The 15,440-nt window shown below is 39.4% G+C and overlaps 1 protein-coding gene across 1 annotated transcript in view; it reads right to left on the bottom strand.

Annotated features, from left to right (window-relative positions):
* The window catches only part of SLIT3 (slit homolog 3 (Drosophila)), a 485,523-nt gene that overhangs the window by 190,883 nt on the left and 279,200 nt on the right, over positions 1 to 15,440 (bottom strand). The window contains exon 7 of the mRNA XM_010001942.1: positions 1,529 to 1,600. Coding sequence (XP_010000244.1) covers positions 1,529 to 1,600 — 72 coding nt within the window. The remainder of the gene's footprint in view (positions 1 to 1,528; positions 1,601 to 15,440) is intronic.

Below are 15,440 nucleotides of genomic sequence, written 5' to 3'. Positions count from 1 at the left end.
CCCCCCCCCCCCCCCCCTCTTTTTTTTTTTTTTTCTTTTTTCCTTAATTACAGCAGAGGGGGATTAGTCAGTGTAAGTCTCCAGGGAACTATATACAAAGCCATCTCCAAAATTAAACTAAAAGGAAAATGGCAGAAGGCACTGAGCTCTAGTAACAGACAAGACTGACTAACCTGAAGAAGTCAGACAAATTTTCTGGACCACTGTGACTGACTGAGAAAAGGCAAAATTTCAGGAACCTTACCCCTACTTTTAGCCTCTGTACCCATTCTATTCCAGCAGACAAATACCTAATTTCCATTTAATTACTTACATTAAGATCTCCAAATATCACCATTTAATGAAGGATGTAAATTTAAATTTAAATCAGAGGTTAACTTACATAAATTGACGTGAGTCAGAATAATTTTCCTTCAGTTTTGTTAACTTATTTAGTATGATTTTTACATATGCAACTGTAGCATCCCTGAAGCATTTTTTTCAGTGCCATAGATTTTCAGCTGCTATTTCCCTTTCTTTGCTCTTAGAACTAAACCTGTCTTGGTTGAGTTTGAGATTTTGGAGGAAAAAACAGGGAGATTTTGCTTAAAAGTGACTTTTTCTGAAGTTGTGTATTCCCTAAATAAATTTAAAGAAATAATTATTTAAAGAAAATGGTAGGCTTATGACTAAATTACACAACTGCAAACAGTTTAATTTTGGTCTACTAAAGCAAATAATAGCTTGTCCAGTGGAATGGTGCCCAGGTCCATAGAAAAAATGAGTTGATGGAGGAGAAGCTTTTATTAAAAATGCATCAGAATCAGTGACATTTTGTTTCAGAAAGTATCTTAAAAAGAAGCTTTATTTCGAGTTCTTAAAAAAAAAATCTTGTTTCAGAAATTAGTATTCTGAATTTGAAAAGTAGAAATAGTATTTAAACACAGGATATTAACAAAATTAAATAATTTGATCCAGCTGAGAAGCTTTCATGATTCTGACAATGTTCCAGCTTTGAACACATTTTCATGTTACAGATTTTTCCCACAGGAAAAAAAAATAATCCGGTTTCAGTTCCTGGTAAATTCAAAACCTTGATAAAACTGAAACTTACTTAACCCTGAGAAAATCCAGTGACAGCAAGGTCAGAGCCCTGAGGCACCAGCTGCCCCCAAGACCTCCCCCCCCAGCCACTCCCAGGGCTCCCCCCGCCCTGGCCCAGCAGCACCACGGCAGTGTGGGTCCCCAACACTGACTGGCCATGGACCCCACTCGAACTGGTCCCCACCCGTGGGCTGGTGGCCTGTCCTGGCCTTAACTGTCCCCATCCCTACAGGGGTATCTGGAATTGCCCTTGTGCAGGGGCCCCTGAACAAGGGGCCCAGCTGTGAGACCCAGCCCTGCCCACCATGGTCCTCACAGCAAGTGCAGTGAATGTCTGCAATAGTCACAGGATTATAAATACCCAATGAGTTAGCTTACATTATTATTATTATTATTATTATTATTATTATTATTATTATTATTATTATTAATAGCTGTTACTCACAGAGTCCTGATCTTCGGCATGTGATTGAAACTGGTGACAGGAATGCGGGTGATGTTGTTATTGTTGAGAGTGCTGTTAGGAGGGAAAAAAAAAAAAAAAAAGAAAAGAGAATAATTGATCAATTATTCACATTTCTTCACCAACACACTGTCTACAGAAACACTGCTAAAACCCCTGATAATAAAGCTGCCAAACTGTGAGCAGTCAGACATGCTGAACAATACTCCAGACCATCATGAAAGATCCTGTCAGGGGAAAGCAACCCGCAGCTGCATAAGAATGGATGAAGGTTACTAGTTACCATGTCTGAATACCAAGGGCTACAGGAGATGAGGTTTTATCGGCTGCTAGAAACACATCCAAACTTTTTGGTTAAATTGCCACTTTGCTTGGAAACCTGGTGCAACTTGAGTGAATGGACATCAAACTCACTGACTGCAATATCAAAGCTTTGCCCTTAAAATGCTCCTCTCACACCGAAAGGGAGCTGCTGTCTTTACAGACTTGTTAACACAGCCAGCTTACATGGATAGACAGCTGAAATTGCCCTTTTGAAAACACACAGATGGATTGGTACCCTTCTTTGGTTTCCTTATGAAAAAATATATGGGTAGTGGAACAGACCATAATAAAACATGACACAACCCTGGCATGTAAGGATTTCTGCTGCTCTGTCAAAGCAGAGCTTGAAGAGAAAATTATCTCAGCTTCTGGTAGGGACCCCTTAACGCTTTTTATGAAAAATGAACTGACTCGATTACCATCAGCTGAGTGTGCTGCTCCCATTATGTTGCTCCTAATTATATCAATGACTCTCTAGCAAATTAGAAGCTATAAGGTTTATCAAGATGGCACAGGAAATGGAAAGCACTTCAACAGGGCATAATTGCCATGTTCCAAGATCACCAAATCTGCCAATACGGTAGCTTGGTTTGTCATGACAATTGATTGAGCCAGTGGGGAGCCCATGTCCCAGCGTGGCCAGTCCTGCTTCTGGCTGTAACTGCATTTGATGTGTGGTGTCCACAGCACCACAGCATAGAGCAACTTCTGCTTCATACAAGGGGCATGGCACTCCACAGGATCACTGTGGTGCTTTTGTACATTTGTTCATGCATTGAAGAAAATACCTGCTGAAGGAACCTAAAAGCACATCACTCTTTTCCCTGAAGTACTTAGTTGTTCCAACATTATGTATTTACATAGGACATTTAATCAAAAGCTCTTGAAGAGTTTTACAGAAGTTAAAAAGCCCTCTTGGTCATTTGCCAATTTAAAAACATTTTTACAATTCTGCCTAGAAATCCCTTGGCAAAGCCATCATCTACCACATCAGCAGACTAAAGCTAAATTAGATTACACCCTACTAAGCCTGTTTTTCTGGTATACAGGAGAACACACTGGCACCCTGGCCAAACTGGGGGTTGCAGGGTAACACAGCTATGTGCAGGCATGCTCAGAAGAGGTGTGTGAGCAGGCTCTGAGGCTGGAAGCAGCGTGCTTGTGTTGCTGCTGCACTGTATCCCAGCAGGACAGAGCATGACCACTTTAAATTAAGAACACAGCTGGTATTTCAGCATAGGGCTGCACCAGATGGATGCACTATTGATCTGGAGCTAGTTTGGGGGCTGACATACCCATGACAGCAAAATTAGAGCAAAAGAGCAAAATTACCCTTCCTTTCCAAACGTGTGAGCAGAGTGAGTTATGTCAGTGAGAGAGAAGTTTTGGAAATCTGGAATCTGCACGTGAAATCTGTTGCCAGAAATGTGTGTCAGTCAAGTCACACACGTTCACACACCAGGCTGTAGGCCTTAGTGCATCATGGCTTATGGTATAATATATAGTATGCATTCCAGATCCTCTGAAAAACTTGATGATGCCAAAGTTTGGACAAGAAACACATGGCTAAGTATTGGGATCTATGGGTATGCAAAATTATGGGTTTGTGTGTTCAGTTTCTCAATACGCTAAGTCTCAGAGACTATCATAAGTTTAGTGGATAAGAAGGAGAAGCAAATACTGTCAAGGTCAGAAGTAAACCTGAGAATAAACTCTTGCAGCAGTTTGCTGGCTGTGCAGCACACCTTGCACGTACCACTGTCTCAGTGTGGCCTCAGCTCTGGAAGTGAACACAGCAAGTGTCATTGTATAACCTTGTGGCTGAAAGGCTCTGCCTCTGAACTCCAGTAACATCATGATGACAACAGAAATGTCCCACTGTGGCAGTTTGGATAGTGCAAAGTGAACTTCTCTGTCATAGAATTGCTACCAATTAATTACATTATTTAGCCAGCAATGCAAACCAAAACCATGTGTGGACAGTTAGCCAAAAATAGCACATATAACACTTTCAGGAAATGAACACCCCCACCTTTAAATATCTATATTTGCTATTTGTATTTTCATACGTTTGTTGGGAAGTTCAAACGGGACTCACAAATGGAATTTCCAATTGCACCACCATTTTTTTCTGTAAATATATAAATATAGTTTACCCTCTGCCTCACTTTCCTGTTACATAAAAATGAGCTATGCACTTGATTGGAAGATTTTAGGTAAACCCTGATAAATAAAAGCCACATGAAAAGTCAGCTTACAGAAATTAAATCACACAGATAGCTGATGTCTGAACAGGTCACATGTGGGACTAAAGGAGTTAGCAGAAGCCATAGGAATTGAAGGGAGAATTTCTATTGAATTCCAAAGGACATAGATTGGATTCAGGCAGAACAGGACGTGACAGTGGGTTTCCTTCTGCACTAACTGCAGGGAGGGAACATAACACCATCTCCTGGTGCAATTCTTCATGTGGATGTAGAAATGTCATAGAATCATAGAATAGTTTGAGTTGGAAGGTACCTTAAAAATCATCTAGTTCCAACCCTCCTGCATGGGAGGGACACCTCCCACTAGATCAGGTTAGGTTGCTGATCCACTTCCAGGGATGGGGCAGCCACAGCTTCCCTAGGCAACCTGGGCCAGGGTGTCACCACCCTCACAGCAAAGAATTTCCTCCTCATGTCTCACCTAAATCTCCCTCTTCCAGTTTTAATCCATTTCCTCTCATCCCATCCCTCCCTGCCCTTGTCAAAAATCCCTCCCTAGCTTCCTTGTAACCCCTTCAGGCACTGGAATGTGCTATAAGGTCTCCCAGGAGGCTTCTCCTCTCCAGGCCAAACAGCCCCAACTCTCTCAGCCTGTCCTTGTAGAAGAGATACTCCAGCCCTCAGATCATCTTTGTGGACCTTCTCTAGACTTTCTCCATGAGCTGCATGTCCTTCTTATGGCTCCAGAAGTGGACACAGTACTCCAGGTAGGGTCTCATGAGAACTGCATAAAGGGGCAGAATAACCTCCCTTGACCTACTGGCTACACTTTTTTGGATGCAGCCCAGGACACAGCTGGCCCTCTGGGCTCCAGCGCACATTGTTGGCTCATGTTGAGCTTCTTATCCACCATCACCCATAAGTCCTTCTCCTCTGGACTGTCTGATTTGGTGATTCAAAAATATTTTTAAATTTCTTAAAATATTTCTGTTTAATGGAAAGAAGGATTATTCCAATCACAAAGTATTTTCTACTCACAAAATACTGGATGAGAGTAGCTCAGGTTTTGCCCCTAATAAGCAATGGTTTCCCATAATTCATTGACAAATATATAACCCTCCCTCCAAGAATCCTAAGTCACTGTTGAATTAATATACTCCTTAAACACAAATTTCACAGATAACTTTAACAGATAGCTATTGCATAGATGACTTAGTAGCACACTATTTCATTGATATTTAAATGTTAACCATAATGAAGGCAATAAAACATCTATGATAACAGCAATTATTTAAGGACAAAGAAGGCCAAACACTGCAAAGGGCACTAATTTACAGTAATTACAGCCCAGTTGTAGCTGCAAGAATTTAACCCTGCTGCTCTGGTTGTGCAGAGCACACAGCTCCCATGCAGTAAGAACTCTTTGGCTTTTGAATGGGAATGTTTTCAGATTCAGGTGTGCCCTGGAGGCATTTTGCAAAGCTTTCTGTCATGCACATGAAGCCTTCCCAGCAACGATTTTTGAGAGTATGTGTTCTGACAGAGGTAAGCACACAATACAGTGGCATTTTTAACACATGAAGGGAAAAACAAATTCTGCTCTAGTCATTTGCTAGCTGCTTCAAGGCCCCAGTCTCATTTTGATCCAACTAAGATTCAAATCCACTGAAAAATATATGCAAACATCAGGAAGCTGTGAGAAACAGAAAACTTCCAGAATCTTCTGACTCCTCCAACATCATATAAGGAAAATCGTATTCTGCTGGGTTCTCCCCAGCCTTGTATCTGGCATCTTTTCCAAACCTAATATATCCTTGTCCCTTGTAAAAGCACTGTCCTCTCATTAAGAAGTCCTCTCCCTGTAAATGATTCACATTCCAAATGCTGAATCAGGAAACTGAGGTTATAGACAATATTATTTATACCAGCAAACTTCCCACCTTGGGCCGTGATCCTTGTCAGGTCTTGCAAGCTAAGCAGAAGCAGACTGCAGCAGTCCTAAGGATCCTCCAAGGACTACTTGGAAGATGCATAACGTGGGATCAGCAATCTTTGAGGTGGTACATCCTCCACCAGTATGAACTGTCATAGTTCCACTGACTTCAATTTACAACCCCAGAGGAACTGCTCTACTAACTCACTCCTCTGCCAGTTGCCCAAATCAAGTAGAGGCACACATGGAGCTGCTCTCTTCCTCCTGTAGAATAAAGCTGATTTATGGGCCCCACTAATCAGAATTATTTTAAAGGAAAGAATGCTCACTCTGCAATCCTGTCACAAGTTGAAAACAATGGCCTATCTCCTTCTTCAAACTTCTTGTGCAAATCCATAAATACATGCGGTTGCATTTCTGTTCTCTTCTGACTTGCCCCAAATGCACGTACAGCTCCCTAAGAGTTGTGAATTCCAGACTCAATGTAACCACAAGAAAATCATTAATCTCTAGAAATTATGGTCCTGCATGTGTTTTCTTAAAAAATTATATTTACACTTTACTCTTTACTCCTTTTTCCACCCTATTGAATAGGAATACATGTGTTCTGGACTAGATGAGAGTCAGGAAAAAAATTATAGTCAGAATACTAGAAGAAATCACACAACTTTTATGGAACATACTTTGGAAAAATAAAGGAAAGGATTTAAATTTTAAACCTTACTAAAAATACAAGTATTTAAAAAAAGAAACCTCAGGAACTCTAGGCATCCCTTCATGTTTCTTGGACTAATTCACAGAGCAGAATTCCCAGGCTGTCAGATCAACAGTCAAACACTCTCAATTCTGTAAATTACAGAGTACATAGAGATTTCATTTCTCTTAATTGGAATTCAATTAATGATACAGTAAAGAGCATATAATGAATATCAGAATGCTTGGTGACTTATTGATCTGAAATAAGAATACTTTCACTACAATATAGCTACCTGCTTTGTTCCAGTTAAGTTCTAGACAAGAAGGAAAAGGATTTTCTGGCAACGATGTCAGAAAAAGATAAGCAACATAACAGAATTATCTGAAACTAACTCATCAATTAGTACTTCAATACGTACAACGAAAACCAGTAACAATGTTTTCCAGTCACATTTCAAGCAGGAAAATATGTAGGAGGGCTGGGTTTTTTGTTAAAACACATAACACTGCTTTATGACACTATTACCTATTGCATCCCAGCTTAAAGAGAGTTATATAGTCAGCTCTTTTATCATTGACAAAAGGAAAAAACACTATGCAAATGTCCTTTTTTCTAAGTACAAGACATTTTCATATGTACATAGCTCGCTAGTGGTGCATCAGTACCCACAGTGATGCTTCTGGTTTACAGTCTGAATGGACGGAAATGAAAAGGCAAGGGGATAACAAGTCAAATGCTGAAGACACCTTTTGGCCTTTGATGGCAACAGAGACTAATTTTCTTTCACATGCCATTTCTGATTAGCACAAACAGCTAATCAAATTGAGAAATGATATGGTAGATTAAATATTTGATTAACACTTTAAGGCATTAATATAATGCCTTAATAAGCATCTACCATAGTTAATAGAGGTCTGCTGTGCCAGCCATTCAGGCTTCCTTTGTGTCACATTTGGCTGATCATTGACTTTGCAGCATTTGCAAATTCTCAGCTAGAAAGAAATATTCAGACCCATTTGCTGATAGGTAAATGGAGAAAGAGATCTGAAAAAGTACCAGCTCATTTATTATAGTTCAGAGTTTGAATATCTTTCATGTTCGGGCACTTGATATTCTTTACATAAAATGGTTTGATAGAAGGAGTCCTGCAAACAACAGTCCTCATTTTGGCAGCACATACTTCTCTGTGTCTGTGGGCTTGACAACAACATTCATTTCCTTTTCCTGCGTAAAATTCTCTAAACCCACTGTGGAAAGAAAGAGGCACTGGGTTACCTCTGTGATAATCCTGTACTTTGAAAGTAAGGCTTTGAAAGGGAACAGAAAAGTAGACAGGGCAGGCTGGTGGGAACTGCCATATCAGACACTGCAGCTCTGGTAGTGCTAACAAGTCTAACATTTCCTTCTGTCTCCTTCAATTACATCAGTGCTTTATCACGGTGTGCTTGTTGGCTGTGTATGTAATCCCCGTGTTGTGCGTCCATAACACCATGTAATTGGGCCTAATGTAAGATTATTATCTATGTGCATGCCGTGGATAGCTACAAATGGTGCATCTGCAGGCTGGTACTGTTCCCAAGAGTGAATTACTGTCTTAGTCCCCGATTACTGCTTCTCTCACAACTGCCGTGGTTTCCAGACTTCCTATCCCCAGTGCAACTATACATCCAGTAAATGAGACTGGAAAATTTATTAAGACTTAACTGAGGCATCTCTAAGCATAATTAAACCTCTCATGTTAATAGTTTTCTTGATAATGTTATTACTGTTCAGGAGTGGGTGAACTCACACGAAAAAACCCTCAAGCAGCTCACCCCAAGTTGCCAGTAGAGCTCAGAAGGGAACTCAACAGTCTGGTGGTGACAGAAAGGGAACTTGGATGAGACACCAAAGCTTAAGGGGAGAGTGGGGTGTTGGTAAATTAAAATATGTGAAGGAATCTTTTCACAATGCACACATGCAAAATCCTCCATTATTTGTGCACATAAGTGAGGATGTGGAAGTCTGTCTGAAATAGTAGAGATGAAACATGAGTGAGTGACTGCATTAGCACAAAATTTAACACTAACAGTGACAGAACCTTAGACCTTTTTGTTAACAGATTCATATCACTTACTCTTAAAGCTCTCTCCAACTACATACAAAGCCATTCATTGCAAAGGGAAAAGAAATTACCTGTTTCTTGTGTTCAACAACAGTTAAGAAAAGCAGTAACAGATATAAATTTCAGAAAGGAGAATTTTTATTAAATATAGGGGAAATGTTTCTTACAATGAGAAGAGGAAAAATAGAGCAAAGAGTTGCTACAGAGCATGCAGCCATCAGCAGCAGAAGCCTGTAAGAAAAGATTAAAGAAAACCCTGGCAAGAATGGCATGGGACTCAGTGGTACTGCTCTAGGCTGGGACAAGAGATGACAATTTCAGACCCCTTCCAGCCCTTAAATATCACCTTATATAATGAAAAGTGGGGGCATTTTACCATTTGCAAAACCTAAACCTAAATCTATTTTTAGTACTAAAACCAAGTCTTGAATTTTATACATTGCTGTAATTAATGTTTGTCATTAACTTTGAGATTGTAGGGTAAAAGGAGTTATATTTTCCATAGCTATGAAGAACTATTTTTCGTACTGGTCAGAAGCAGTTTGCATTAAATTAAATATTTACTGCTTCTCATGGCCTGCGAGGAAAAAATCAAAATGGTTTTGTCATTCTATCCCTAAACACTGTGCTCAGTCCTCACCTGCCGCTTGCAAGGCATCCAAGATTTGCTCATTAGGCAAGGTCCAAAACTCAACTGTGGATCACTTCAGAGTTTTGGTGAGTCCTGAGTGCCTCTTGTACTCAATCCTTTGATCTCCCCACAGACTGTTTAGGTTAGAGCCCACAGCTACCATGTGGGCATATAATGAAAGCAACTGATGCTGCACTGATTAATCCATTACTCTCAACTGTTAGAAAACATAATGATCTCACAAGGGGCCTTATTCACTGACATACAGCAGCAGAGCTTGGGTCTGACACCTCAAATTAGCAGCAAAAGCAGTAACAGCTGGGTTTTTGTCTCAATATTTGTACCCAACTCTGTACTTTTTAATCACAATGTTAGCTCAGGCAAATAATCTTCTAAGTAGTCTCCAGGTGACAGGTAAAATGCACTGAAATAAATAAAAATATCTAGTTGCCATTTTGTGGTTTCTCTTCCAGTATTAGTCTCTTGCCGATGTGTTCGCAAATGTTCTCATTGCAGATACAGGAGAAGCTCTAGAATTGTTAATTTGGAAGCTGACATCAGAAATACAACTAATCCAAAGGATTCAGAGGAAATAAAATGTTCTTTTTAGAAATGTATGAAAAAAAAATAAAATAACCCTAATATGGAGTTATGCAAAAAATTGCCAGCAGTGTTTACTGCTACAATTGCCCAATTCTTCCCATTCTGTGTCTGATTTTAATTTGCATATAACTGTCAGATTTTAATTATTTAAGTTTATTATAAAGGCCAGATGTTTATGGCAGATTATTTTTTTTTCCCTTGAAGGAGTGAGATTACTTTCAAAAACATCAGGCTTTGGGGAAACAGGGTTATTACAATAACAAATTATTTGTTTTAAATGCCCGTTTTGTTAACCAGCAAGAACCAAGGCGATCACATTTGCCTGTAGTACTAACTTTAATGCATATTAACTTAAGTCCTGTAATTGCTGCATTAAGTCTCTCTAGAGGCTGGCTGTGCCTTGGCTGGAGTCTCTGGGACTGGCAAGGTCAGGAGCTGAGGCTAAGAACAGAGGAGAGGGAAAGGCAGGAGCTGCAGCTAAAACAATGGTTGGACAAGCTATCTGGGTAAAGAGATTGGAACTAACAATCAGTGTCAATGGGGAAAAGAGAGCAGGAAAAAAAAATCACATGGGCCTGTACAAAGATTGTATTGTCATATGTACACAAGTGGGAGAAAATAAAGGATTCTGGTGACTGATGCTCAGACCTTTCTAGTGTTACCTTTAGTCCTGCATTTATGTTGCGTGGGCACACACACATCATTATGCCTGAATTTACTTATTCATACTAACACTCAAATAAATAAAACATGCTAAAACAAGATAAAGCAGAAAATACAATGACAAGATAGGAAAGAATAAAATAAAATGGGCTAAGCCAAGATAAGGTAAAATAAAATATAATCAAGGTTATACAGAGAATGAGGGCACATAACACATTTAGGTTGTGGATTTTGTTAGATGTTAAGTCACTAATGTCATTCACGTGGTCTTTCATGAAGTGTCTTACCCTTTCCTTTAAGGAAGTCTGCTCTTTCTGTCCAAAAAAAAGTCATACCTTTTTTTCCCATAAAAATCAAATCACCTCTACTAGCTCTACAAAATACAGATACAAGTTGCATTCCACAAGTCTTTCTAATGCCTGTGCCCAGTGAGAGCTGAAATTTCAATCAGCTTTTCAATCTTTTACATGACATTCTAATTCTAGGCAAAAAATACAAATTGAATTCAGCCTGAATGGAAATTTTAATTGTAAAAACATTGATGCAAAGACAAAAGAATGCAGACTGAAATTTTTCTGCCTCTGTTTCAGTTTTAAATTAAGGGTTCTCCAAAGAGTTATTTTTTTAAACTAAAAAATGGCACAAGAAACTGGCACAAGAAACACTGCCTGCACTTTTTTTAATCAAGAAATTTTTTCATGTCTTTGCTCAAAGGCTTTACATTTTCAATACACTGTATTGGGAATGACTGCTGTGGCTCAAAGCACCAATTACATCCGTAATTTTCTGTATTTGGACTCAGAGAAAGAAAAGTATTTCTGCAAACACTGAATAAACATTTTACATCATCAGAGTGGTTTTGATGATTCTCTATGGTACTCTATTTCAAGAGCTGACATTACTGCCTAGAACCACTGGGAACAAGCCCAATTATCATAATACCCAGACCAACGTTCACTGAAGTCAGTGTAAATCCCATTGCTGATTCAGCAAGAAATGAACCTAGTCCCTGCAATCCATTTATTTAGGTGCAGATTTTCAAAGGAGGCACAGAAAGAAAAAATCTCTCTGTAATCAATTTCAACTCACCTGAATTTTGTTTGGTAGATTAATTTGAAAATCTCATTTCAATTTATTCATATAACTACATAACTAATACAATAATATTAATTTAATTAAAATAAATTGTTAAATAGATAGGCTTTTATGTTTGTTATATAAAGAACTTTCTTACTAAATATGGCTCTTGGTGTTACCCAACAGCATGCATGTCAGGTACCGTGGCTTATGGATTCTGTGCTACTGAAAAAATCAATGGCAAGTGGATTGGGTTCTTGATGCAAAAGGAGGTCTGAAAGCCAGAGCGTATTTATGGAAAGGATGAAAAAAATCAAGAAGACAGAGTCAGATCATACAAACCTTAAGTTTGATGCATCAATACTTCAGCAAAATCAGATGTTTTCTCAGGTTCCTGCCTGAACAGTTATTTCTGTTTAGTCCTTTCTGAAGCTAAAGCAGTCTTATAAACACAATCAAATTCAAACTAACACAGCTCAACGCTGTAATTTGAAAGGAGCAAGAAACTTCTGCCATTTGTTCAGGCTGAAGACATCTAATGATGGAGATTTCCAACAGAAAAGGTTTCAGCATCCACTCAGCTGAGTGCTGTGGTTTCCTTACAGGACTCCTCCTAAAGAAATTCTAAAGGAACTGATTAAATTTGGATCAGAAAGAAACAGGATCATTCTTCAAAGCCATGTTCTAATTTCTCTCATCTTGAGTACACTGCAATCTTAATGCTACAACCTTGCAGTATAAGCCTCTATTACGACAGACTTCCCTACCATAATGACCATATCCTTTCCATACGTGGTGTGACACACTCAGGAACAGAAAAGCCATTCCAAGTGACAGATAGGAATTAGTTGTCTTTTCAGAGCTGGAGAAACTGATGAAAAATAGAACTCTGCACCCATTGCAAGGGGCGACGTGACATTCACTCTATTGGGGTGGTCATTGTGCCAGCCTGTTGCCACTTCCTCTGCTGCCGCAATGCGGCACTGCCTGCGGGACTGCGGCTTCCTGCAATCCCACACTGGCCACTAGGACCAAGGGAGGGACCAGCTGCAAGCCCAGGGAGGCAGCAGACAGCTGCCTCAGAAGCATCAAAACAATGAACAGAAATGGCACTGGCAGCAGTTTAGGCTCAGTAACAAAGATTTTGCATCATTGTGTCTTTTGAGGAGGCAGGAGATCAGCATCCATGAAGAGTGGGCTGTCGGTAGCCCTGGTTTCCATTTCCCTCCCATGGCAGACATACCAAGTCCTGCAGGCAAAATAATGACCCTTGTTCCTCATGCTAGAGCAGCCCCCCTGATTTCAGGAGCCCAGTGTCTCAGACAGCCCTTGGCTCCCAAGGTTGTTAGCATTCCCACGGGGAGAGTGCAGTGGGAAGAGATTGTCCAGAGTTCTGGCAACATGACAATGGGCACAATGCAGCATGGAACCACAAAGACAACTCTCAGCTTTGGTCAGCAAAGGAAAGAAGAGAAGCAAATCTTGTAAATCTTCTAACCTTTACTGCTAAAAGTGCCTCACCAAAATGCAAGAGACACAGATCATATTTGTGGAATAATTTTATATTTTAACAGTATGTGATGCCCCTACCTGAAAATCATACATGCTGGAAATTAAGGCTAATGTCTAATGATATAAATCCACCTGAATGAAATAGGAAATGTGTGACATACACATTCTGTCAATTTAGATTTGCATGGATGAACAGTTGATAAGGAAAAGTTACATCTATAGAGGAATTAAGTGTTTTGAAAGAACAAAGACAACACGTAGTTCCTAGACAAGGGCAATTACATGCTTCTTGGTGAAGCTGGAAAGGGATCTGCTTTCCATCAGGAATGAAACCTTGAGTTTTCCTTTTTGATAATAAATTAGACAGTGCTTGTGTGCATCACACAAGAAAAAGGTCAATATGTTTAAAAACACTTTTCTTTCCAATTTTTAAATTTCTCCCAAACACCACTTGCCCATGAGAAGCAGCACTACCTGCTACATTCATACATGCGTTTGCAATACAGCTTAGAAACCATAACAATTTGAATAGTAAATACTCACAGCGTTTCATTTGCCTTCAGTCCACAGAGTGAAAAAGTGGAAAATAAATTATGCAAGGAAAAAAATTTGAAGCACTCGTAATCTGTTTAGGAATATTCTACAAGAGCAAGAAGTAGCTAAATAAAAGAAGTCAATTCTTCTCCATACGTGGCTGTTTCTCTGCAATATCTGCATGCATACAAAATAAAACATAATTGCCATTGTGGATGGTCTCTCCTAACTGTTTCAGCCTAAGTATTAGCTGAAGTGCCTCGCCTGATTTCTAGCGCTCTAGCCACGGATGAGAAGACGGGGTGTCTCGCAGAGAAACTGGACCCAACCCTTTTAAGACTTCACTGAAATTGCCCAAGGAACCAGTAAGAAGCTCGGGTGCTCGCGGAGTGGGCTCACCCCCTCCCCAGAGCCCGCCCAGCCCGCAACCGCCTTTTGCACCAACGGGGGCTTCTCGGCGGCCTTCAGTCGTCGCAGAGATGCTGCATTGCGGCAATTTATCGATCACAGGGGCCAAGTCCAAGGCTGAAAGCCATCAACGAGATCTGCTTTCTCACCCTCCCTTCTCCCGAAAAAGTACTTTTGGTAAGAGAAAAAAAATCTAAGGTTCTAATGGCCAAATATGCAAGAACAACCTAAATTACCAATCTTGTGAACAAAGACTTTCTTCAGTGTATGCTTCTACACCCCTTCATCACAGCCAACAACTTGTCTTCCATTATGTTCATTTTTACCCTCAAATAAATCCCAATCACAGCCACTGTCTGGCACTTGCAAGCCACAGACATCACATGTCACCTAGCACGGTGATGACAAGAGGGATATCTGCAATTTTAAAAAATTAATGGCACTACTGTTCATTTTTTCCTTTAATGGCTTATTTTGTAGCCATCTCATTTGATGCTCTTTCAACTGACCAAGCTATTTTCCCAGTTATCTCCAAGATGTTCAGCAACAACATGGTATAGCACAACAATGGTTTCTGGATGACCTTCCAGTGTTTTAAAATTTGTTTCTAAGGATCTGCAGATATCCTAAGTGTAGCCATCCAGCCCTCATCCATACTAAAACAATGTATTTGGATAATTCACCCCAAAACAGAAACTTAAGAAATGTAATTCCACTTCAAAATTATTGAACCTGTTAATATGAAATTGCTTCATTTCTGGTAACTAAATTAACACAGGAATTGTGATTATTTGGCTTCAAATTACTTCAATTTTTTTTCATACTTCCATCTTTAATGCAGGTCTTATATTTTCTTTTTTCTTAAATACAAAATTGGCTATGCTAAAGTCTATATTACATTGATCATATGCCTTTCTTTTTAAAGTTTTAAAAATTATTTTTCATTATTTAACCATACAATACATGCTCTTGTCATCGTACATACTCACAGATATACTTACATTATATGCATAACCTTGAGCAGGAAAAAATGACTATTTAATTTTTAGATCAGAAGAAGCTTCTATGTATGCATTTTTTCAGGTGCAGATGTAATAATCTACTTTGCATAGATACATATTAATTTTTTATTTCTAGTTTACTATAGATACAATATTATTGTCCCAGCTAAAAACAGTGGATAATGCCAGTAAGCAGGAAT

This window comes from Chaetura pelagica, unplaced genomic scaffold (assembly GCF_000747805.2).
Source record: "Chaetura pelagica isolate M959 unplaced genomic scaffold, ChaPel_1.0 scaffold356, whole genome shotgun sequence".
NCBI classification, from domain to species: domain Eukaryota; kingdom Metazoa; phylum Chordata; class Aves; order Apodiformes; family Apodidae; genus Chaetura; species Chaetura pelagica.
The sequence above is the reverse complement of the archived record's forward strand: the minus strand, read 5'-3'. Positions and strand labels throughout refer to the sequence as shown.